The following is a 27,128-nucleotide window of genomic DNA, read 5'->3' as shown; positions in this document are numbered from 1 at the left end:
CAGCCAACGGCGGTGCCACTGCATAACCCACGAGTGGTCACTATAGCACCACCCATTCTGAGAGGACACGCAAATAAATATTGCTGCTCCACTTTCTGGTGGTCCCATATAAACAATCACTAGTATGTGGGCAGTGGAAGGGGTTTTTTTTTCCAGGTGCCAAATGAGATCCATTAATTTGAGATAAACTGGTTTCAGGTGGGAGACTTATGGTGCATCCCGTGTCTCCTTGCTCCTCTGTAATCGTGTGAACCACAAATTGATCAAATCAGTCATTACTAAGGACATTTCGTTTCCCTTGATTGTTCTTAATAGGATAAGAAAATACAATGTCTTGGAACTTTCTTTTGAAACAAGCAAGACAAAGGACAATGAATGCAGTCAGACAACTGACACAGGAAAACACCCTTTATACAGTAGACATCCACAGACACTAATGAGGTAATGAGAAGTAGCTGCTGAGGCAGGCAGCAGGGAGGGCTGATGAGTGGATGAGCAACAGGTGTGCAGGGCAGCAGAACACACTGAGGGCACCTGGTGGACAGGTGAAGTATGGCTGACTCAGAAACACAGGTTTGAGATGGCTTCTCCACAGCTCTGATGTGCTGTAAAATGGACGTGGATGCACATGCAGTTCTGTACTGCATTGGGTCTCTACATACACGGATGAGTTACACGAACGCGCACTAGGAATCACAATGACAACCTCTCAGCACTTTCGGGTGTTACTGGCAACCAGTTCTGGTGTCACACACTCAGTCTGGGTGTTTTAATGATGCGGGTAGCGATGGATCTCCTCGCGCAACCTTTCTTCAAGACACAGCTTGAGACTGAAGACAGGAAGAGACGTAAGTACACTTATCGTTTGGATCAGACATGACAGTATCTGTGCAAACACAAACTCCAAAGCAACAAATGGAAAATATGTATATAAGGGAAAGGAGGAGACAATAAAGACAAATGAGATGCAGGGCTAGTGGTTGCTAACATTACCATGACATAAAGATAATTAAGGGTTCAAAATGTTATTTCTAAATAAATAACTAAGATGGAAGTATGTGTTTTTTTTCTTCCCATTTTGTCCTGGGTTAGTGTGCATGTGATAAGTGAGATAATGCACAGGGGAGGCAGCCATTCTTGGGAAATGAGGCCCTTCAGAGTAAACAAGACTTACTGGCTAAGACAAACAAAATCTTTGAGTGCTTGCTTTGTGATGACGACCAACGTGATACATATGATCACTTCTTTCTTTTAGAGGGTAAGTTTAAACAATATCAAACAAGTCAGTAATGCATCTCATACATATTGACTACGCAATTTACTGCCGTGTGAAGATGAGCAAACCTCCTACTTCTTAATCTGAGACTTCAGTCCCATTCAAGCTTATCTTCTCCATATAAACAATGGAGCGGCATCTGTCTGATGTCTCTCACTGTAATTTTCTGCTTAGTAAACACACTGTACTTGCATCATTAAAACTAGTGGCCCAGAGTTAATTCATGTACTATGTAAATTAAGTCCTTCTACCCCACTGCAGTGTAGCAGTTCTAGCATGTCACATGTAAGACTTTGATAAGTTCTTGTCTCTGCCCCAGGCTACCCTGTTATTTTGCTTGACAGCTCTCATAATCAATCTTATTTTTTGCATGTATTAATCACTTCAAACAGTATCAGGCTGCTTGAAGAAAAGCTTTCCTCTCACCTCCTGTGGATTAGCCTCTTTTCTCTGTGTCAATCAATGTTACATGCCTCTTGCTGTTAGACTTATGCTTCTAACACCCTAGTATTTTTGTTTTCATTATTGATATGACACATCATTGCAGTTGTAGTGACAATAAAACATAAGTTTTGTTCTTTGCATTTCACATCACCTTGTTTTTTTACGACACAAGAGAAAATAATTTGTTTTATCACATCTGTTGTAGTGCCTAAAATTGTGGTTAATGTGGTAATTTAGAATATATGAGATATAGCATTTAGAAATGCTGGGAGAGTCATCTTTATGTGCAGGCTCTGAAAGGGGCAGGGGGCCATGGGCCTAGAACCTTTTGTTGCTTGTTACATCCCCTGATCTCAGATGTTATCTCTGTTTTTGCTGTGAACTGTTTGATAAAAAGAAATACCAAAATATACTTTTTAAAGGGCACTTCTTCAGAAATGCTGGCAGAGGCTGGGAAACGCACTCACAGAGAGCCTCTTGAAAATCTGTTTGTGAGCTTTGTACAATGGCTTGTATATAACCTTTCCAGCCTGAAAATCCAATTCACATGCATTTCTGGCCTCTCACCAAAACATATTTGAAATTAGTACAACTTTGAGATGTCAAACAAAACCCTCACGAAGCAATTTCTCTGCTGGGGAAAAACTAATGAACAGCAAGAAATGTTTGTCCTGAACTAGAGGAAAGGCGATGGGGTGATCGTGGGTTAACGTCAACTTCTGCAGCTGTCTTATATCGAGTGCTTTGGATTTTTGGCAGGCAGTAATATCTTGCAAAAGTACTCGACTTAAGCGACTTACTCTGGCATAGTAACGGTGCACGTGAGCATCTTTACTTCCTAAACACATACAGTGCTTGGAAGGGTGCGTTGGATTTGTTGTTCCCGTACTTTAAAATTTTTTTTCACGACGAATGACGTGGACAAATGATAAATGATTCCACCAATTTCCAAACATTTCGTGCTTGGCTGACACATTACCAGCATATTTGTGATTGTTTTTCATGCCTTGTTTGACTCCACAGGTGGCATGGCTCACTGTTACTCAGAAGAGGATAACTTTAGGCCTCTGTGGAATGTTTTAAGTGTTTTGCTTTGATGGAAAAATTGCTTAGAAGTTATCTTCCATTTTAATGCACACATTGTAAGACATTTTGTGACATTTTACTCCTCGTCATCTCTTCTTTCATTTGTGTGCCCAATGTTCTGAAAATTCAAAGAGACTTGTAAACTGTTCATCTGTTGTCAATGAATTTAGTTGTAATGTTCTTCTAATTCAAAACAAATTTTGATTTTGAACATTTTTATCATTTATTCATAAATTATTCTGTTGCACTTACACCATTTAAATAATTTGCTATACATGATGTCAAGTGTTTTCTAATTTCTTTCTACACCATCAACCCAATGTGTGTCTGTATACAAAGCCAAGGGGCGTGACAAAACATCGACATCAACATTTGACGCCCTAGGCTGAGAACGGGCTGACACCATATAGGCATTAAAAAATATAATGCATGTTTTCAGGGATGCATGAAGCTGGGGGCGGGAGGAGAACAATATGAAGCGATGAATGTTGGGGTAATAGTACCGGCAAGAACTTCAATCTACTTTCACACCTGCGGTTCGGTATGTACCTCGGTTTTATGGGATGAATATGATGCCATATCTCGAAACTGGGAAGGGGGAAACCTTCAAAAGGTTGAAACTCAGTGTTTGAAAGCTTGAAATCTAATTAAAAGGTTTTACAAGATTGAAACTATGTTTTGAAGGCTTGCATAATGTTTTGATAGGCTGAAAATGTGTTGTTTTTTTTTAAATCTACATTATTTTGTATTTGAGTTTTCCTTCTTCACAACTGCAGCACTCTTTTTACAGCGTTTCATAAAATGCATACGTGAAAGCACTTTGACCATATGCTTAAATTCTGTATTCTCTACGACAGAGTACAGTTGCATATCTGCAGCAATAAATACTCCTGTAGCATTAATTATTACTTTGGCACGGTCCGAATCTGCAGTGAGAGGCCGCCTGAACGCTGTGGGGAGAAGGACTCGCCTTCCGGTCCGTTTTTATGTCGTTCTGCTTATCAACACATTTATTTGATGCCTTTGTATATGTCATGTCAGATGGATGAAATGACAGCTCCTCAAAAATGGAGCCAAAACATCTCGATCGCCCCCTGGTGGCTGGCTGCAGTATAGGTCACAAACCCTGACCCCGCCATATTAGCGGGTGGAACATGAGCCAAACCTAAAAACTCAAAGTACACATCAAATACATTTTCCCCAAAGATGGTTTCTGTCATTTTTGGTAGTTCTTATCACGCTGATGTATGTTCAAGTGTTCATTTTCAAGTTATTCAATGCTATAAAAAGGGGGTTATGTGTCATGATTGAACTTATATATCTATAAGTTCAATCATGACATGTAATATATGAACAGTCTGTACACAGTTTGCCAATTCCTTTCAGAGAATTTATTTCTTTATCTTGTGCTATTCCAAATGGATTAATCTGACTTTTGAAAAGACACTTATGGTGTTATGGTGAGAATAATTATAATAATAATAACACAGTTTTCACTGATGTTGGATGGAATTGAACTAACAGATAGAAGTGTAACAAACATTTGCCAGACTTTTCAAAGAAAGAATAAAACTGTACCTAGTGGCAAGTTTTTCTGGAGGTCTCAAATTGAGAACATAAACTGCAGAAGGGCTTTTTTTTTTTTTTTTTTTTTTTTAAGAACTGTATTCAAACAAGGCTGAAGAAGTACATTTCAGAATTCTATATAAAATATACCCTGCTAATGTCTTATTGCTAAGTTTACAGACATTGATATTTCTTGTACCTTTTTTGTAAACATATTACAAAACAACTTCTCACCTATTTTTTTGATTGTTAAATATCGCAAGAATTATGGACAGATCTAGAGTCTCTGTTTTTTTTTTAAGCCCCTAACTCTTTTTAATCTTAAAGATAGTATTTGTTACCACTAATCCAGATGAATATCTGATTAATTTCATTATTCTACATGCAAAGTCTTTTTTAATTCACAAACAGGAATTTCCTAAATCACTATCTTATCTATGTAAGAGCTTACCTTTTCTCCTAGAACTGAATTCTCTACTTAAATCACTGTTTAGTAAACAACAACAAAAGTCATAAGCTTTTGAAACATTATGGAACTTTTTCCCTGAAACCTCTGACTGAATATGTTTACATTTGTGTATGTGTACTCCTGTTTTTTTTTCCTCCTGTTCTCCATATTTAATTGTCATTTAAATTAGATGTGCTGATAGTTCCCTGAATGTTTTTTATATTATCCTTTTTTTGTTAATAAAATATAAAAAAGAACATCCAAAATGTATACAGATGAGGAGAAATGTTTTAAAGTCATCTGGACATCTTTACATTTTTTTTCAAGATTAATTATTGAGAACAACAAAGTGGAAAGATGCAAGTAAGATGCAGAGGTTGCTAACATACACATACAACCCCCCACACAAAACCACAACATGTCTTTCTACACTTGGGCTTCTGTATGGATTAAACAGAGTTTTAATGTTAGCTTTTGGACAGAGCGAGGCTAGCTATTTCCCGTCTTTCCAGTCTTTGCGCTAAGCTAAGCTAACTGGCTGCTGGTGGTAGATTCATATTTACTGTACAGCATGGTATCGATCTTTTCGTCTAACTCTTGGCATGAAAGCAATTAAGCGTATTTCCCAAAACTATTCCTTTAACATTGTCACTAGTACCCAAAGTAGAATATATTGTATGTAACTGTTACATGATTTTGCATGTTATGATGATTATTTTTGAAAGCAATTGAATAATGTTCACTATAGCACTAGTGCCCTCTCTTACTAAACATAAGCTAAACGTGTCCACTTTTCTATAGATAGAATGCAATTTATAATGTGCAACACATTTATTTAAATTGAAATTATCAAACATTGTCAACAACCTACTGTATGTAATCTGTGACACACATTGTAAACTTGTGATGAAATAAGATTTCTAATATATCAATTAACTTAAATCTCAGATGTGTAAAAGTAGGCTACAGCTGTTGTTTCATTGAAGCTAGATATACAGTGCAGTCAAAGTATTAGGACAATGACACATTTTCTGTCATAATAAGGTGTAGGATCCAGTGACACGCACACTAACATACAGCAGCTACAGAGGTGGCAGAAATCTGGCTTCTGCGACACAGCACCTGAGCTGACTGGAAAGTGTTTCTGAAAAGCTCTAATTTTTTGGTGTGAAAAAACTGGGACTTAGTGTGAACCGAAGGACACAGCGGAGAGGAGAACATGCGTTTCCAGATTTAATCAGCTTAGAGTGAACATGGTCTCAGTCTTCTCCATCATCCCTGGCTCAGCTCATCCTCACCTATTCAGCATGTGTGAAATCATGTGTGTGTGAGAGAGAGCAAGAGAGAGGGAGGGAGAGTGTCACAACCTACCAGAATGCCATATTATGAGAAATAAACTTGCAAGCATTTGTATGCCAGACTCCTACTATATATTACTGCAATTAATTTATCATTTCAGGCCACAATCCCGCAGATGGAAGCTCTGCACCACTGACTCCTCAGCCAAGCACATCCACCAAATGTCTGACTGAACACCTCTGAGAACTAGTGCTAAATCACTTAGATGACCTGATTCTGCTGCAGTTTTTAAGGTATTTTTCTCTATGCCACCAAAGGCAAGAGAAATAATTTTGTTAGAGCCATGTCTACATATGTACAGTACACATTCATTTATATAGTGTCATCCTGATTTTCACAAGTTTCCGTGTGTTTCTTATAAAGACATTCTCCAAAATGACTAAAAATAACATTTTGTTTTCCACTTCAACATGGCTATGAATGAGTGGTAAAGAATTAGTACACTTCAGTAGCACACCGAAATGCTTATGCTGAAGGCAAACCATTTTACTGGGTCCAAATGTTCAGCATTGTTAAGATAATAAAAATAAGGAATTTCTTTTTTTTCTGACTGAGCCTTTTCTCCTATTTCTCCATAGAGCTCAGGACCTGGTTTTTAGCGTCCTGTTGCCAAAGTGTCCACCTGGATTTTTAAATGAAGTTGATTACATGTGTATGTTAAATGGTCATTTCTGTGGTGTTGGATTTGGACTGCACTTTCGCAGAGATAATTTAGTAAACAAACTTAAAGTTTGGGGTTTCTGTAGGTTTTTGATTTTTTTCATGTTTGCACAGTATACACACATTTGTGTGCAATCAGAATCCTGGACCCTCTGTCTTGCTGTGCTTGTGCACAACAGCTCATTTACCTAAAGAAATGCCACATGAACCATATACATGTATGGTTAAAAACCTTTTTAATAAAAGGCCCTGGAAGAACATTTTTTGCTGACATGGAGGGCGCTAGAAAAAAGGCCAGGAACAGGAATGATACAATGAGCTGAATGAAGTGGCGGGAAATGTAATTGTTTTTCTTTGGCAAGTTCACAAGCAGGGACTTTTCATTTTATGTTTCTGAACTGCCGTCAGAAGACAGACACTCCATTATATTGTTGTTACTGTAGATACTACTTTTGCTTCTAGAGTTGTTTCATTGCTTGTTTTGGGCTCATTCACTCATTCAACTGCTTTTCCAGTCTTGGCGTTATGCAAGTCAATTAATTTTAATATTTCGCAGAATCCTTAAGTGGTTTTACAAGGATACTGAAGTTCACTGTTACCTTTTTGAGCAGTGCTTTATAAAACTCCTTACTGATCCAGTAAATTGATACATACATAGTTCTTCCTTGATAACATACATGTGAGAAACGGATGTACCTTTGCAACAAATGCAATTGAAGTCACAATCTCTTTAAAATACAATGTCCTTTATTATGGCATTAAATGGTTAAACCATGTTTTCTTTATCGCACTGCTGCAATGAACACACGCTGCACACATGTAATTAGGGGCCATTAAAGATTAGAATGGATTTCTTTCTGAGGCAAGTCCAAATTAACCCCCATAGGGGGCCCTGGGGCTGACGTATACTATGGGCCCCAGTGAAGGCTGTCTGATTGTACAGTGTACAAGTACATATACTAGATTCTAACTTATTTTTTGGTATGTAAATCTTTTAAGGACACACCTTTTTTAGGTACAGGAAACTCAGTTAGGAATTTGTGATTAAATAGGTATCTATTGTGTTGGCGGCCATCAGCTCTTAGAAATGTCATCAGTTACTATTAATTGCTCTCATGTTGTGTCTATAATTTAAACTGTATTATCTGGTTCCAATGCTGTGTTTTTTAAAACAGCTGGGCAGTGTTTCATCATGGCAAGAAAAAAGTCCAAGCATGGAACACTGCTCCACCTGGGTGTCACCTTGAATGTGTGACTGACAGTCTTTAGGCGGATTGGTGTTGAGAAAGGATGACTTCTGTGACGTGTCAAACAGTGCAAGGACTATTACAGGTGAAAACGTGTGCATTTGGCCAGATTTTTCATCATAAAAGTTCCAAGGACCTTATTCCAAGAAAAATGTTATTCGTGTGCGATGTGAATTTCGGCAAGAAGAAGAACTCTTCTTTCTGCTTCAAATTCATATGCATTCATTCATGAAGTTGTTAGGTTGTTTTTGTTTTTTTTGGTGTTATGTTGATACATGTCAGTGTTCAGTACAAACAAGATTTCCATTTGGTTTCTTGTTTGGTTAAAAGTGGCAAAGGTGTTCTATTGTATTTTCTGTTCTGTCATTAAAAGCTCATCTGGCTCAAAAACATATAGTTTATAGTACATGTGATTCTAAATTAACTTCCCTTCAATATATTGCCTAGGGTCCTGCAAACTGACCACAAGTCCTATTCCGGAATATTTCTTGGCCCCTGATAAACTGATAAATTTGTTGCAGCTAATTTGATTAACTGCCAATTTGTTTAGGGATATGTATAATGCATTTTGCTCTCAAATGGGGAAAAAAACTTGTAATTAATTTGCATTTAATTTTCAAGTGGAGTATTCTATTAAATTTGTTGGATGGCACAACACTTTCTTCAACAATAAGATCAAATCTGAAATTGTATTGTTCAGCTTTGAAATTGTATTCTTGGCACCCTTATGGGAAATCAATCCCTGCTGCCAGAAATCTTGGTGTCAGAATTATTGCTAATAATCTAACGATTTAATGGTTTTGGTGACCTGGAATTTTTTCCCCCTCTGACTAGACTTCTGGAACTTTTTCCTTGCTAGCATAAGTCAAAAGTCATTCTCTCACCACAACATCACATCACCAAATTATTGCCTTCACTCCACTGGCTTCCTGTTAAGCAGAGAAAAAATTCTAAGCTAGTAGTTATTACCATATTAAGGTTTGGCTCCTACCTGGACAATGGACAATCCCTTGGCCGCCAGACCCTTTGAACCCTTAGATTGCCATGCCTTGCTGTTCAGATTCTAAGCTAAAGGAAAATTCCACCATAAACCCAGGTTTTGAGTATCAAATGTACTTTGCTTGCTCCATTGCAGAGCTACTAGCATTATCTGTCAATTCAATGACACAGTATCAAGAGTTTGAGAAAAACAAATGATTGGGGGGGTTCTGGGTTCTGGCTCAGGTATATTGTTCCATTGTATTTAAGACTGCATATTTTAACTGTTTAAATGATTGCTTCCTGTAGTTATCTTTGATGTTAACAGACAGAAGCTGCAGCTGTTTTTAGTCTCCTTTGAGGGATTTTTAAAGTAGAGATAAACTGTGCACTTTTTAGTTCAAGGAGACTTTGGTATCACAATGCAGATGGTGCCCTATTTTTAGAGGAAGTGCACTAATTAGGCTGTGGATTTAAGCATATCTTCAAACCCATATGATGAGACTGATTTCCTCAAGGCTCCGGTTCAGTTTTATACCCCAGACTGAACAGAATCAACAACAGTTTTCAGTTAAATGTCCCTTATACAAGAAATGTAAAACTCAGACTGGTTTTATTTTCACCAGGTAGGGCAGTGCTTGTCTCTATTTTTGTGGTTGAGTAAGCTGTTAGTTTAATGTTGAAGTTATAGTTGTTATAATTGTGATTCTGCCTCCCAAGGACTCTTAACACTGTTAAAGCCCCCTCATTCAAATGTGTTTTGCTTATTGTTACTTCACTTGGATATTTGACCTTCACTGTGCAGAATGATGTATGTGCAGAGTTTGAAAAGGCTGCTTTCAAATTCATCTGCTGAAGGGGGAACTTTTTTCTGTGCTCACCTTAAATCTGAGAATAAAACGTGTATGTATGATCAGGATTTTGTAAAATCACAACTAGTTTGGAAGCCAATCGTGGTCCAGTATGCAATTTACACAAGTGTCATGTGTAAACTTGAAGTCTCCAGTGCACATTGCACTAGCTGGTGAACATAGTGGAGCATTTAGCTAAAGACCCAGATATTTTCTTTTCTCAAGAGTTAGTGGAAACCAAAATAGAGCTAAAAGTGGAGTGAATATTGGACTTATATTTGTCAGGTGGCCAGAAGCAGGACTTCAAATGAATGCTAATGTTGCTCCATGTCTGCTGGATTTGTAAAAAAGGCCACTGTTTGCCAAAAGGACACAACAACACAGATTTAAACTGGTCACTCCACCCCATGGCAGAGCAGTTCCCCTGACCAGAGGAAGAGCAGAAGCTGGGTGCTCTCATGCTAACCAATGCACATGCTTGCTTGTGAATCAAGATGGTTGAAATGGAAGCTGTCGTACTTTAACGACAATGAGTGTTTGGAACATACTTTGCATACAGAGGAGAACTGGATTATGCTGCAGAAGTGGTTCGAGAGGTTTCTATGAATTGTTTTGACTTTTTGGTTAGCTTTAAGCTAGGTAACCCTCCATAAAAGGAGTAATAGCCAATTACAGGTTACCTTTCAAGCCTTCCAGAGGGTGACTGATACTCAAAAGATACATTTTAGTATCACTTTAAAGTATAGCTAAGCTAATACTAATCTAACGAGTAACAACCTCTGCTGAAGAACTTTAGCAGGATCTTAACTTTAAATTTTGGTCAAGGGTCTGGAGATTACCAGAGACTAGAAACAAATATACAGTCCATAAACTAAACAGAAGACATGACTCAATGAAGCTGCTCACTGTGACGGCGCATTTGACTGTTAGCTGTACTTTAGTTTAAGTTAAACCGGTGTTTTTAGTTTACCAGCTAATGTTGTATGTTTTCTCATTTCCCTTTTGCAAATGACAAAATAAGTTAGCTTTAGTTTTTCAATTTCTGAATTCTGCCTGATTTAGCATGCTATTTCAGTAATTGCCATTAAGGAAATAAATCAGAAACCACCTTTACATTGTAACTGTATATTTCATCAGCTGCTACTCTAAAGTTTGGTAATTACAAATCAGATTTAAATACAAATTACCATGTTGGAGAAATTCTTGCCCCTGCTATAAAATGCTTAATATGATTTGAAATTACACCATCTTACAATCTTAAACATGTACCTCCATTATCAATAATCAAATTTACTAGTAGCTTCTAATGATAGAGCAAATTTGTTGAAGAGAGCATGGAACTTTTCCCAGCAGTTAATGAGGTGCAGATGTTGAGGCAGGCAGCAGGGAGGGCTGATGAGGGAGTGCAGGTGTGCAGGGCAGGGGAACACACTGAGGGCACCTGGTGGAAAGGTGAGGAATGGCTACTACGGAAAAAACGACACACAAGCGTCTGAATTTTTTTAGATGACATACTGCTCGTATAGAAATTTTACTCAAGGGTTACTTTAAGTAGGTGAAACAAAATGGAAAGAAATCTTAGGTTTGGAGCTCATGGTCCCTAAAAGAATAAAACTGACCTATCATTTGCCATTCCCCTACAACCAGTCAGGATTCCCTGAACCAAACGGCGGACAGCAAACAGCAGAGAAGTGACCCAGGTTGGCAAATGCAAATATCTGTTTCTATTTAGTGTAGCAAAAGACCTAAATAGAAAAGCTTCTGCTACACATTGAAGATGATTGGATTTAGTTCATAGTGCAATCTACTTAATATAAAATGTCTATATTTATACAACTCTCACATGCTGCATGTACGTCTGAAGAGTTGGGTCTATGTAATTATTCCACCTCACCATAGTGGCTGTGAAGCAGTATCTTTGTAGAGGGACTGCACTGTAGAAGGCGTTTCAAAGTTCAGCGGAAGGTAATATGAGGCTTGATTAGTCTGAGTTAGTCAAATCAAGTGGTTTCCTCACGCACTGAGAGTAGTGCGAGCCAGTGCTTTTTGAGTACTGATAGCTGCTAACACTAGTGGCACTCGTCTCAGGTTGACTGCTCCTGCCGATAACTTTACCATCAGAGCACATCACCTTAGTAGATAGATTTGTGGTGTCACTGACATATTTTATGATACTGTGGTGCTGTTTTTTGCAGATTGCAAATACATTGTAAGGGTTTTTTCTGAAATCATTTTTTTTCAGAAAGCAGATTGCTGGCAGTAGGTAGGCCTATGTGATTGGAGATCGTAGCTTGCTAGCATATGAGGAGCAGGTTGCACACAAGGACACGCTCACATTAAGTACAGGAGCACACAAAAAATAAATAGGCTACTTGAAGGGTTTTTGACAGCTGTATCAAGTTTTGACAAAGTTCACAAGGAATTTGTGTTGGAACCTCAACCTCATCTTGAGCAGCAGCTGGCAGCTGGTTTCAGCAAAAAAGCTCTGATAGACATACTGTAGCCTATGCTACCTGCCCAGCACCAAACAGCAGACAGACAAAGTTAGCAACTAGCGAACATAGTTGAGCATTTACAGCGAAGGAGCCAGATATATATATATATATCCATCCATCCATCCATTTTCTACCGCTTGGTCCCGTTAGGGGTCGCGGGTGACTGGAGCCTATCCCAGTGACTTTGGGCCTTAGGCAGGGTACACCCTGGACAGTGGATATATATATATATATATATATATATATAACTAAAATAAGAACACTCAGAACATGCTATAGTTTCTCTATTTAGTACCATACCAAATTAAATAGTTCTTTTAAGGAAACTTCAATGAAATTATTTGGAAATAATGGACCCATAAACTAAAATGTTACCTTGATATCCAAATACATATGCCTCACATTTTGCACATATTCAATAAATAGAAATGCTTTGGTGGTGTCAGTCAGCAATAACACCATAGGCTGATTAAAGATTTCTAATTGAAATACTTTATTTAATAATAATTATAATAATAATCTTTATTGTCCACAAATGTGGAAATGTGCCTTCGGCTTCAGGTTGGTTTAAAAAGTCATCCTATTATTATTATTTTTATTATTATTAACATTTTCTTTTAATTATTTTTATCTGAATCACACTTTTAATTAGTTCTCAGTTTAGAATAAGTGTGTTGCTCTATGTGTTTCTAAACCACAGTTATATCGTTTGTAAACTCAGTAATCCGAATTAGAGCCTCTGGCGACCATCTGCTGTCTACACTTGCAGCTCCGCGCACTACTTTGTTACCGCATTCACCTCAGCCCGCCCCCGCGGTGTGTGTATCTCTGCGTGTGTGTGTGGGGGTATAGCCTACCGGGCGGAGTAATTCGTGCTGGTATCTATTGAGTGCATGTGTGTGTGTGAGTGCGTGCTACGGCTGCTGTTTGTCACTCATTGTGCCACGAACACGGGTAGCGACAAGGACCAAAATTCCGTCCGGTAGCAGTTGTTGTCCCTGGAAAGGCTCATATCTGTTTCCCCCCCTCAGTAGAGACACCTCGCTTGTTTAAAGTACGTCTGCTCATCAAGGAGAATATCTGTGACACATTACAATGCTTCAAATAAGGGACCTCATCTGGGGATTGCTATTCATTGGCTGTACAGGTAAGAAGCTGAGTTATTTATTATTCATATTAGGTTATGTTGAGATTAATTCCAAGGCTGTGGCCAAAGCAAAATCTGTAGAATGCAGGCCGAGCGGTGTTGAGTCTGGAGCAGCATCCTCTGGTCCCGCCAGCGGCATCCTTGTCACTGACTCCGGACAGTGGCGTTAGGTTGGAGCTGGGGCTGTGCAAAATCCACCACGATTGTACCTAAAGTTTACCTAAAGTGAGAGTTCTACCTCTCTCTGAGACAAATAACGCGCAAAATACCAACCGGGAAGCCTTTTTATCCAGTTTCGGGATATTTTATTCCTAGTTTCCTATCAGGAGCCGCTTGACTCGGTGCATATTTGAATATCTCCGCGCAATACAGAGGAGTATGCCATCACAGGTCCGGTTGGCTTACTGTCCTCTCTGAGTAAAGGCATAGTCTACTGTAGTTTTGTCTCATTTCGATGAAATGTATCCACACGTGCTGCGTTTTTATGCGAGTTAGGTTTGTGAGTTCATATGTGTGAGTAAAGGTTATGGATGCTGGCGGAGATTATAGGACTGGTAGTGCAGGGATGCTTTTGTGGTCCCAGCAGATATTGCTTATACTCTCTATGGCTGCTTGTAAGCCACCGTAAATAATATCAAATATCCTAAACTAAACGCCATATGTTCATGTGCGTAAGTCAACCTCGGCTTTCTCACTTCTGCTGGGTCAGCCGTGACGCACCGAGGATTGTTCGGAGCGTCGCTCGCTCTTCGCGGGGATGCTTTGTTTCAGTCCACTAAAAACAGCTTTAAAGACATTTTATAAGCATGAAATTAAAATTTTGTTCATCATAAGCACGCGCGTAAACTATTTTCGTTGGATGGATTAGATGCGACCACCATTCCGATTTGGCACACAAACAGTATTTTGCGCGGCTGCGTCAATGTGGGATTTTAGAGTTTAACATCAGTCTTATCATATAGGTTGACAGCCTTTGACCTTCTGAATGTGACATAACCTCTGTTTCCTTTGTTTTTCTATCTTGCCAAATAGGACACTGAAGTTTCCAACTTAATAGAGCGGTACGTTTTTAGGCGCAAAATGATGTTGACATACAGGCCCAGGCTGATTTTAATCGTAGATTTTAATTTGGTTGGTTGGTTGGGGGGGAAATTCGTCATCCATTGAGGACGACTGAATAGTCATTCAATGTATACAATAGGATCCAATGCCAGAGCTCCCATGGTTATATAGGGCAGGAGGGGACCCATTTTCCCCCTTAACCCCCACCTCTACTGCTTCTCACATCCTCCTTCCCTCCCTGCATCTGCCCCCTCTTTCTTTAGACTGCAACTGTGTGCTCCATGTGGAGTTTGAGGACCCCCAGGGGTCCTTGGAGAGGTGAAGAATAGTTTGATTTAATAATATTTTAATTTATTAGAATTTAGTAGTCTTTATGATCCCTATTAGAAGGATGATTATTCTAACCTTGGGTTCTGATTTCAGCATTCTTCCTCCATATTCTACAGGTCTGTAGTTTCCTGTTTCTATATTCATTTCCTATTTTTGCCTTCAGTCTAACGTTTGTCAGTAAAAGGATCTAATGGGTTATGTGGGCATAATATGTCAACTTGCAGGTCTGTGGCAATAATTTGCGAACCTCTGCTACACACACAACTGAACTGATTGCACTTTAGTACACATTAATGAAACGCAGCCTTTCTTAGTTTTACAGAATGTTTGAGGTATTTTCAAATCACCAGTATTTCTTGCACCTTTTACACCCAAACATAGTGTCAGCCTGTCACTGTTAGTGGTGTAGAGGGCGGTGTGGTACCAAGAACACTCGGGATATGTTCATTTTATTCGATATGATTCATGATCCCGTCGAAATATTCTGACGCCCCCGCAATTCACTGCACCTCATATGGGAGGGAAAGTGAAAGGAACCAAGAGGGAGATAATTAGACAACTGTGCCTTAGCCCTGTTGCAATAGGGGAAGAATTTCAAAGAAATTGATCACATTATTTGATAGGCCCGGGGTATTAAAAGGGTAATGACAGTATCACACAGTTTGAAGGCTGAGCAATTTAATTACATTTATTGATTTCCAGTTCAGTGATAATTAAATTTTGAGGTTAGTAACAAACATTAGGCTGGGTAGCCACACCACGAAATGACTGAATAATGGCCGGATTAAATAGAATATGATTTTAGAAGTAGACACAGACAGTGGCTTTTCTTGTCTATGTCTGTCTGCAGCCAGAGTAATTGAGTCTAGTATGTATTACCAGTTCTGACATGGTGTTATTGGAGTGATCTACCATATCCATGGTCATCATTCTGCAACCTGAAAGAGTGTAAGGTTATGGAGGGTAATCAGAGAAACAAAACTAGACCTAAATACACCTATTCTAGAGTGGAAATGAGAGTACCTCAGATTAACTGTTGGAGGTATGGGAAGTGAGGTATGGGAAGTTACTGGTGTAAGGTTTGCACAGAAGTGGTACTGGATGACTGCTAATGCTTGAATATGATTTGGACCATATGATTTTAGATCTAGCTTTTTCTGTTTTTATGTCCTGTGCTGTCAGTTGTATTCAGACAGACATTAGCACCGTTTGGGGGGGGGATGAAGCCTCCTCATTCATTTCAATGAGACCACTGCATTGGCACAGCAGGAGTCTTGATACAGAGGGCTCTGGCAAAGAAAAATCAATGCTGGGTCATCTGCCAGAAAAGTTTAAACCAGGCTCAACTTTTGCCACACTGCAATACAGTGTCATCCGGCAACGCACTGTGTTGGCTAATCAAATACTGGCCATATCGATTACTTTTTAACGTGACTGAGGCAATGTCACTGTTGCTTTGCGATCACCGAGATGGAGGATAAAATTATTGTTTTCGTGATAACTTTACAGAGTTGTAAAATCCTTCCTCATGGTATTCTAAACCGCTGTGCAGTGTTTTGGTATCTGACAAACTTTCAAACTCATGCATCTATTACTCAAACTGGACTTCCCCAATTGTATTTATTCGTTTCATCAGTATCTGAAACAACAAGACCCCACCAAGGCAACTTGTCTTTTTAAAATGTTACTTTTGGTTTAAATACCTGGTTACTGCTGTGCACCTGCCATTCCATATTTCAGTTTTATGAAACTCAAGATGCTGAGTTCACGAGCAAAGCAGATCCATGTGCTGTTATCTGTAATCTTAAAACAAAGTGAACTGTGAAGTTCATTTAATGATCCTCTAGATCTAAAACAATGTTTTCGTGCATTGAGCATAGAGCTGCTCCCAAAAAAGAAGAAAAAGTTTTGAGGGATAGAAAATACACAATTCCTAAATGGCTAACATATGGGACTTTAACTGCTGTGGTGAGTTCAAAGCCACTATGAAAATAATACAGGCTATTTTTGACTTAGGGGAACTGGAAAAAGCAGCCAAACAAGGGAAAATTATAAGGCGTTTTTAGTCTGCTCTGAATAAAACTAGATTCTGGATCTTCAGAACTTCGCTCTGTAGTTGCAACAAGATCCATACTGCATTCAAAGTGACATGTACACATTTTGTACCAATTTATTACAGCTTATGTTGATCAAATTCTCAACAGCACAGGAGCTGCTCAGATTACAGCTGTACCCCTTTGGATTCAGCTCATATTCAGCCGTATACTGCATACTACTGCTACTGTATACTTATTATAAAAGCAAAAGACAGCATCAGAAAATTACTTCTTATTGAGTCAGAATTGCAAGTGTAGTTGATTTGCCAGATATGAGTTCTATGTTGCTGCTGAAGTTTACATGAGCCTCATTCATTACTGTATATTCATTACTCCCTTTTTCCATATACATTTAGTGCTTATTCTTCTCGCTGACATTTTTGTCTGTGTATTGTTTAAAACTATGAATATATTTACAACTTTAAAAGTATACATATTACTGTTACTGTATTCTCTCTGTAAGCCAAACTAAACACACACTGGACGTATCTCTGCATTGGATGCACAGATAAAACCAATGAATTGAATAGTGATTGCACATGATACTTTGTCAATATACTACTGATGAATCCTTTTCAAAGACAGGACCAGGACCGGCTCACGCCTGCTTAGGGCCCTAAACAGGATTGATACATCTATGCCCAAAAGAAAGAACAAACAAATTGTAATTTATTATAATTGAAATAATTGAAATAACCTAAAAACCAAAACTCCTGTACTGTTATCAAGAGTGCAGTTATAAAAAGTACATAACAATTAGGATACTACGGCTTTAAGATGCACTCCGTTTTGTTTTAATGCCCCCAAATTTGGTACCACATGCCCCAAATTTTATTTTATTATAATTCCTAAATTTCCACCAAATCCCAAAATAGTTGTATGGCATTTTAGAAATGTTTTTCAGTTATAATTCCAACATTTGTTAGTTTTATACTGAATCTATAACGAGAGAGAGAGAGAGAGAGAGAGAGAGAGAGAAATAATTATAGACTAGTCATAATGCCATTTGTGGCTGTTTGCAGATCTGTAGATAAAACATCAAAATTCTTAGCGAAGGAAACATAGTTTAAGGCAATCGATTTTTATTAGTTATCCATGAATGCATGTCATCTCACAGTGCTTCTTCATACTGAATCAAAAAGTGCAGATAAGTTCAAAATGACTCGGCTGGCTGTTATATTTCTTCTCCACTGACTGTTAGATGAGCATGGGCTGTCTTTGCATATTAATCAGTGCATGAATAGGGACCATGAGTGATTTGAATTGTGTGAGCAATGAAGGCGTCCTATAGAGAATTGAATGTGGGGGGGGGGGGGAAATGAAGAAGAAAAAAAAACTGAAAGAAGGAGATGGGCTTGTCATGCAGAATGGGGACTCCCCCCTCCCCCAACCCCAACACTTGTATGAGGTTTTTTGTCTTTATCAGCACAGCATTACTGTACATACAATGTGTACCTAGCTGCACAATTGGTAAAACAACACACTTTGATGGTTTGCATTATATTCATGTTCCCAGAACATTAAAACTGAAAACTGTATTTTCAGTGGGAATTTAGAATGTAGAATTCAATATCGTAGGTAAGCAAATGTACATTATATGATAACCGTCAATCTTCATACCACAGTTTACATAGTTACGTAGTATTAAACATAATAACAATCTTGTCTATTTTATGATGTGCTTATAAGTTACTGTCATTTAAACTCGACAGCTACCAACCTAGTTGGTAGTGGCCCATCTGAAAATAATGTGTATCAACTAGATCATTTAACATAGAGGAAAAACTCTCCACTCTGTTGATCATATTAAATAGCAAAAGTGTACTGTCTTCTAAAAATATCACTCTGTTGTATCACAGTCATTTTTGGTCAGAGTTTTAGTAGCTTTTAGTAATCTGTCATGATCAAAACGAGTTTGACTTTAGCTTTCAGCCTTTGTAATTGAAGGTAAGCATAATGGGCTTGCAGTCTTTTCATTCTCTGCTAGTCTGTCCATTCAAATTTACAAGTACAATTCACATGTAGAAATTGCCAAATTTACTGTAAGCTTGTCTCCGACCCTCCATGTTCTGGTCACTTTCCCTGGTTGAATTGCATTGGCCTATATACTAAATAACTCTTCAGTTCTCTTCAAAGAAGACAGCGGGGTGAACTGGTATGAGCTTATAATGGATTCAGATACACCGTGCTTGATGTGAAAGTGCCCTAAGATCACATTCAGCAAGGTAAAATCCCATCTCTGAGGGAGTGGTTCTGATTCAAAACAGTTTTTGAGGCTGCTGGTGTCTTAAGGCTAATAGCCATGCTGCTCATGGAGAATATGGTAGGTGATGGTGGATGGTCAGTCGTTTGCAGTGACACAGAGTCCTTCCTTCAGTAGAGTCCTTTAGCCTAACCTCGCCAGGTTTTCTACATCAGCACTGATGATCTGTGCTGCTTTGGCATGTAGCTCCCTGCATTTTTTTTTTTTTTCTGAGCTCTGTTTATGTGAGGCGGCCAAGTCTGGTGAGGGTGCCCAAGGTGACGATGGACTACTTTACTGTGTAACAGAATCCCAGCATGATGTCCCTGTCCTCCTTGAACTGCCTGGAGAACTACAAGCACCGATTTTATTTGGAATAGATACTGTTTGTATCGATGTTCCAGTTTTCTTTATTGTCAGCATGGGGCCCAGTGTTATTTATAGTCTGTCACTATTCTAACTTACTTCCCCTAGGACTGGCACTGGTGAACAGATGGCGTCTCTGTCTGTGAAAGTCAGACACTTCTGAGTTGTCTTGTGTTAATACTCAATTGAAAAAAGTGATGTTTTTACATTCCTTTACTGAACAGTTCAACTGGTTCAACCACACCACAAAATCGTTTTAAAAATTGGATACACATACTTGGGATCACACATATGCATGACAGCACAGAATGATTTTTATTCTTAATGATGGATTACTGGCAGTCTTTCTTTCACCAGTCACAAGTGCAGCGAGTAGGAGGTTTTGCTTGATTGTCCCTTTGTTCAACTAAGCCTTCAAGTGATGAGAAAAGACAGCAATATCATCCATGTGTATCTAAGAGATTTTGGATGTTGGTGCTTCAACTCTTAAGCATACACTTAAGTGGTTAAATGGTTAGTATTGTAAATGGTTAAATGGTTAGTAATGTAAAATGATATGTGGCTAAGTTCTGCAGTTTTGTATGAGAGACTGTTGAAATTTGCAGGAAGTACAATATATTAAAACAAGACTAAAGGGTCCCACATGCCAGCTGCTTATTACACGCAGAAAAGTTTTTATCAAATTTACTTCCTGGTTTGGCACATACCAGCTACTGTACCTTGACTACTTCTCTGTATTGCACGTCTGGTGTGTACTACAGGCATCATGCCATACTGATGTGTGAAAAGTCAATGATTCTTGTGATCCCCTGACTTTTCCTGTAGTGCTACCACCAGGTCATAATGTCCCTTTTGTCAACCATCTTGGCCCATGACAAGGTATGTCCACAATTATAGCCTGGACTTATATGTGCCAACACCACATGTGAACACTTTAGCCTATGCACACACCCAATGTAGTATAAACAGAACTGCTTGTGTGTCCACTGTCCACCCTGCTGTCCGTTTGTAAGATGTTTAGGCCGTTTAGAACAATGGGTCCAATATCACCTTAAAAATAAGATTTTTTTTTTCGCCTTTACCCCCAATTAGATATGCTCAGTTCTGCTGCACTGTAGTACCCCATGGTTTACCTGGGGAAAAGAGTAGACAAATGTGACTCATGGTCATATTGCCACTTTCCCCAGTGGCATTTGGTTTCAGATGTGTTTATTATTCGTAAGGACTGCATGAATTTATTATTATTTTTTTTATTTTAGTCACCATAACTCCATCAGTAACCTGTAGACTTAATATGTACTTCATTATCCGTCTTTGGTGTGCATCAGTAACACTGACATGCTGGGTAACATAATTGTCACTCCAGCTCTTCCTTGATGTTCATAGTTCATACTGAGATGGAGAGTGCCAATTCTGTAGTTTTTTTGTAATTTATTTTTGGCTACTTCACTAGTGCTGCAGCTTAGGGACTCATTGAAGTAAAAGTACAGGACAGTCTAAGGCAGTGGAGCCAGGATTTCCGCAGCCTAGCTGATATCACACCTGCTGTATTTGTCTTGAATTCGGGGAGGATTTTCTGCTCTGAAATCCTGCTTTTCAAACCACCTGGAGAGGCAGCTCATTTTCTTGTACACCTGGTGTCTACGGGGATAATTGTAGCTCATTTAAGATGCATGCAGGGATGTTTTTTCCACACAATTCATTGTAATTGTGTCTCTGTTTTTGAAATATTTTCTTCTTTTCTCTCTGTCCTTTTTGTTTTGCGTGATTGTTATTATTTTTCTGTGCGGCCTGTTCCATCATGCCATTATCTTAACTAGCCTCATCTCTTTTTTTTAACACAAAAAGTGATTTTAATGTCCATATTAACCTGAGGTCACTGCGTCAAAATGACACACTTTGTCGTCATTGACGCCAGTATGGCCTTCCTTGTTGTTTTGAGCACACCCATGCTGCTTATACCGACTTGAAAAGATGGCATGTGCAGCAAGTAAACACAAACTACATGAAGGCAAACTGCATGGCAAACAGCAGAGACTGGTATACAAATATCTTTACGTGCTTTGGCATCACTGAATCCTAATTGAACAGATATTGTTGCCCTAACCATACTCTTTCAGTTCACCTTTTTACACACACACACACACACACACACACACACACACACACACACACACACACACACACACACACACACACAACAATATCATCGTCCATCGTGATGTTTCACTGTGTACATCGTCGTATGCCAATTCGGTAGATATCGCCCAACCCTTGTTAGCACATACATACATTGCCGGTCCATCTTATAAATTCAGCATCCTTTCAGTATCACTTGCTGGGATGTCTTGGCACTGACAGTTTACCTGAGCTAAAGTTGTCTGACACAATTTAACTGCTGCAGCTCAGAGACTAACTTGAGGATTATTCTTTCCTCAGTGATAAACAGTATTTGTGCAATGCACATTATGAGCACAAAGACAGACCAGACTTCCTGTGTGTTTCCTATAATCAGACATCTGTCCTCTCACTTTACCTTGGCTGAGCTGTCATGGAGAGGCAAGGCCATAGTGTATTTGGGCATGTGTTTTACTGTCTCTTAATCCCAGGGAGTGACTCACCATCATGATGTAATGCCTAGTAATAGCAGTTAGCTCATAGGACTCTGTGATTGGCTGGCTTCCTCAGGTGCCAAGCCGCCGCAGCCTTTTTGTCAAGAACAAAGAAAAAAGTGCGTCTTCTGAGAGATAGGAACAAGGCAAGATGTGCAGCATGTGTAGCATTCTGTGGACTTGTTTACTTTCTATATTGGCACATTTGTCAGTGAGCATATCCTCATTGTCATCCTCTGTGGCTCCGTGGTGTTTTCAGACCATGCCAGCAAAAGTCCAGAATCTCTTATTTCACTGAATATTGTCCACAAGCTCAGGTGGCACAAACTCAAACAGTTTTCCTAAGTTGCATAGTCTCAGATATTTTATATCCTGCCTGTAGGTTTCGTCTAATCTTAATGAAAATGTGGCCACTGTAAGTTATGTGGAAGCTGAGTTCACAATTCTTATTCAAGACTTGTGGAGTTCTTTTTTTAAACAGCCTTGCTGTGCATTCAAATGGCTGTGTGTACAGAAACGGCAGACTCAAGACCAACTAGCGTATTCAGCTGGAAAGAAAAAAACATTATCTAGTAACTTCATAAAATGTTTCATTTTGTGGTAAAATAAAAGAATATTAGGTTTGTGTTTCCAGGTAATGGTCTTGTGGAAAAACAGCTTAATCACTTCAAACAGAAATTATACACTTTGGTTTCTTGTTGCACTGAACTGTTTAAAGAAAGCAGAGGTGCAGTCTTCGCAATTATAACACAGTGAATGTGTATGTGCCTTTGTATATTGCTGAGAAAACTGCTGTGAGGTAATGCTATGGAAACAAGAGGAAACACAGAGACACATCTAGGAGCTTTTGATTTGACAGCGGATGCAGACTCTGTGGACCGTTTGATCAAATGGTGTGTCAAATATAATTTAATTAACTGGTAAAATTCTGCCCACAATCTAATACTGGAGTTGCGTATAACCAGAGCCCCGCTGCTGCTGCCAATATGGAAATCACATGTAAACATTGATGAGGTCAGACTGATCAAAATAAATGGTGTTTTTGTGTTGGGTTGGTAGCAGGTGGTTGCAGGATAACATCATCTAGGTGCTGAGAGGGAGTGGCTGTTGCCATAACACAAACAAAGTGAATACATTTAACACCTGTAGGGCTGGGCATCAAACCTCAAAACTTTTTTGAGATCGAGTACCAATAAGTGTCAAGGATTTAAAGTTGGCATCACATGTTTGGTCAGATTCTTAGGCATGTTAACTTATGCAAGTCCCTGATCTAAATCAGGCAACTTTGTAATTTTAGAATATATTTTATTACAGTCTTGAGTTTTTTATTTAATATTTATGCATGAAGCAGTGTAGAATATTGTGGGTGAAAAAAGGGTTAAAACATTATATTCTCTAAACTTAGGTAACAAAAAAATATTGTTTTGATACTGAAACTCAGGTATTGTATTTTGAACCCTTTCAAATGATAGCCTAAGAAATAGAAATTCACAATTTTCTTTTTAACGCAAAAATTGCAGCCAATTCTGCATGAGGTCACTCTGAAATTAAAAATCTAATCTACAATATTAGCTACTTCTTAATAATTGAGTTGTATTGTATGGAGCCTCTTGGGTGTCATATGGTAGAAAAAAATATTGATGCAGAGATCTGTGCTAATGGATTGGTAAACCAAATCACTGAAAGGATTACTACACCAAGCATGTTATTACAGATACATTATTAATTTTCTTATTTGTGTTCACAGATTCATATGCTGTGCATTCAGTTTGGCAATCCATGTGAACAGATAAACTGTAAAAAAATATATATATATTTGGAGGAGTGTGCAGTCAAGATGAATTCATGAGGAGACTTTCAATATGGACCTCTGACCTTCACAATAAAAGGGGTGGGGGTTTAGATAGCGTTAAAGTAATTTAATTTGGTATCCAATTAATTAAAAAGCACAGATGAATACAAAAATAGAATACTTTACACGTGTCCTCCTATGTGCTCCTGTGTACATGATAGATTGACCATCAGCCACTCAGAGTAGGTACAAGTCCTATTTTATTATTGAGGCGTAATTGTATAACATGCTTTTACAATAAAAGAGGAATTGTACAATGGCTAACATACTGTGACTGGCTTGTTTTCAGTCTGTTAAGTACAACATGTGGAATATAATAGTTTAATTCCAAAAGCCTTATTTCAAAATATCCCCTAAACTGTGGGATTTCTACGCCAATATTTTTCACCATATGTCTGTAGTTGGATAAATGGATAACTGCTAACAAGGTCTCTCTTTTGACAGAGTCTGACACTGTAAATGCATGGCAAATACAAATGTAATGCATAAAAAAAGGATTTGACCTCTTTCTTTTGAATGCTTTATGTTTTTAGCATTAAGAAAGCACACCCTATTTCATGTGAACATTTGAAGACAATCACCCCAGTTTGACCCAACACAAACCCCTCTAAGAGGGTCTTTTCCATTATGTGTTTATGGTCAGGCTGCTGCATTTGATGAGATCAGGAGAGGTCTGTAATTTATTAGGCTTTCACACTAACAACATTGTCGAAGAGCCGCTCCTGACGAAAAGCCCCATGAGTAGCTCACTGTGAGCCGAGGAGGCAGACAAAGGTAGAGGGCGGCAGGAGGGGTGGAGGATGAGAGGCAGGCGGGACACAATGCAAAGTGTCGTCAAGGAGGAACCACTGGGTCGGCAGGGCACTTCAACTGCTGGATTCATTGTTTCCCTTTCTGTTGCTGGAGCCCCGTTTCATGTTATATAGCTCACTGAGACCAGTATTCGTGTTGGACATGGATAGATGTTTTTTAGTCCTTCGTACCTTGATTTAATTTAAAAAATGATAGTGTTGTAAAGTATGATTCCACATTATTCAGTTTTCTTACTACTTAGGAATTCTAAGCAATGTCTTAGATCTGTAATGTGAAGACTGGCCAGCATCTATAGCTTTTCTTCTTTTTTTACTGTTCTTGTTATTAAATTAAATACATTCGCATGAGTTGAATGAAACCTCAGATGTCCTGAAAAGAGAGATCTTTGCCTTGAATGAAGCCTGTGTGATGTGCATTTTTTTTGTTTTTCCTCACAAAATTATGTCTAAAAATAAGACAAGGCTGTGACGTTCAGCTGGTAAACTGACTGCTGTAGAAGAAGCTAAGTTTTTGCTTGTATATCGTGGCCTGATTATGTCTCTGGAATGAATAGCCGCTCTCCTGACTGACAGCTGTCTCATTTTATCTGTGAGGCTTTTCTGCATAATGTGCTGCTCTGTTGCTTTAATGAGCCACTGTAACTGCAAAGTTGTATAATTATTTTGCTATATTGACAGTTCAGAAATTATGCCTGCACATGTAAATGGATACCATAAGACCTTTTGCACTGGTTGGAGGACAGAATTTGTTCTGTTGATGCATGAATGTTGACAGGTGATTTAAAAAAAAACGCTCTTAGTTTTTTTTGGCACTCCTGTCTTGGCACAGATGTTCTGTAGCTTCTTCTTCATATTATTTGGCAGCTTGCAGTGTTTGTGCTGCATGACTTACTGTAAATGCTCAAAATTTAAATGTAAATCCCTGGCATGTGAATTTGAAATACTGCAAATCTGCAGCCTTCACTTATTGCCTTATGTTATCATTGCATTTTGGCCAATAATGCACTCTTTTGAAAATGTTTAACCAATCAATAAACTACCAACTAAGCTTTCTGAAGACTTTTAAATTTTTAATTTCATGCCAGCAGCGTGCACTTTCACCCCCTGCCAAGGAACAAGACCAGAGTATAGGCACGTCTAACTTTTGGTTTAAATGAGGAAGAAAAATCTTTAAAAAGGTGTTTTTATGCTTTCTTGCCTTCATATTTTCATGAAGCCTGAAGATTAAAATATTCAGACAATTATATTAAAGTTACAATGTCAAAACCTTACCTAAAATGTTTGATGTATTCATATGTATATATTACAAGTTCGACTTTTAATGAGGCTGTTTTATTAGTTTTACTTCATTCTAACTATCTTTTATGACCGATTGGGAGGTAAATGTCAAATGAAGACCAGTGTGCTGTCTGAACACCAGAAAGATAAAATATGTTTACATTTCAAGGTCAAAGGGTGCATGTCATGCAGCACAGGACTGATATTAGCTAGATGGGTCGAGGGCTCTGCCTTTTTACCAGAGCCAACCGAGGCCTCAGGGACTGCTGCCCAAAGGCTCCGGCTCAAACACTTGTAATGTGCTTGGCATGCCTCAGTGGCACTCTCACCTCAATGACACTGCACTGAATCTGTGCAACAAAAGACTATATTGAATATATAGTCTTGAGTAGCTGTTTAATATGTTTATTAGATTCACACATTGTAAAAACATTCATCGTAGGAAGCCATGGTTTCGAATTTAACTTTCAGAACTTACTTTTCTAAGAAAAAAGCAAACAACATGCCGGTGGGGAGAGATAATTCCACTTGTTTACTAGAAATAACTGTCAGTATAGGTTTATTTATTATAGGCCTGTCCATTTGACACTCTTGACAGTCTCTTGACATAAAGAGGACATGTAGACAGAATAAAGTGTCTCAGGGTGTCACAGTGTGATTAGATACTTCACTGGTATTGAAATATCCAGCTTTTTTTTAAGTACGCCTGACAGAAGTAAGAAAATATTGTCACATATACCGACATACAGTGCTGTAGAATAGATTAAGGTGCGCATCCCAGTATATCCTGGAATTATGTTCATATTGGATGATTCTGCAAATTTGATTTATGTGAAATGCCAAAGTTCAGTCCCAATGCAGGAAGTGTCTCTCTTTAAGTAGTGAGATTGAGGGTAAGGGCATGGATCTGAGGGTCAGGTC

The 27,128-nt window shown here is 38.6% G+C and overlaps 1 protein-coding gene across 17 annotated transcripts in view; it reads left to right on the top strand.

Moving 5' to 3' along the window:
• The first annotated feature begins 13,296 nt into the window (after window positions 1-13,296).
• ncam1a (neural cell adhesion molecule 1a) overlaps window positions 13,297-27,128 on the top strand; it is a 246,876-nt gene continuing 233,044 nt past the window's right edge. For 5 of the 17 annotated variants that reach the window (XM_044221768.1, XM_044221767.1, XM_044221766.1 and 2 more), the window contains exon 1: window positions 13,299-13,557. In XM_044221768.1, coding sequence (XP_044077703.1) covers window positions 13,506-13,557 — 52 coding nt within the window. In that variant the 5' untranslated portion in view covers window positions 13,299-13,505. Of the gene's footprint in view, window positions 13,558-27,128 lie in introns of all 17 variants that reach the window. The other 12 variants (XM_044221773.1, XM_044221769.1, XM_044221772.1 and 9 more) reach the window with 5 other exon arrangements.

The sequence above is a fragment of the Siniperca chuatsi genome, linkage group LG14 (genome assembly GCF_020085105.1).
Source record: "Siniperca chuatsi isolate FFG_IHB_CAS linkage group LG14, ASM2008510v1, whole genome shotgun sequence".
Classification (NCBI taxonomy): domain Eukaryota; kingdom Metazoa; phylum Chordata; class Actinopteri; order Centrarchiformes; family Sinipercidae; genus Siniperca; species Siniperca chuatsi.
Note: the sequence above shows the minus strand (reverse complement) of the source record. Positions and strands in the feature narration are given on the sequence as shown.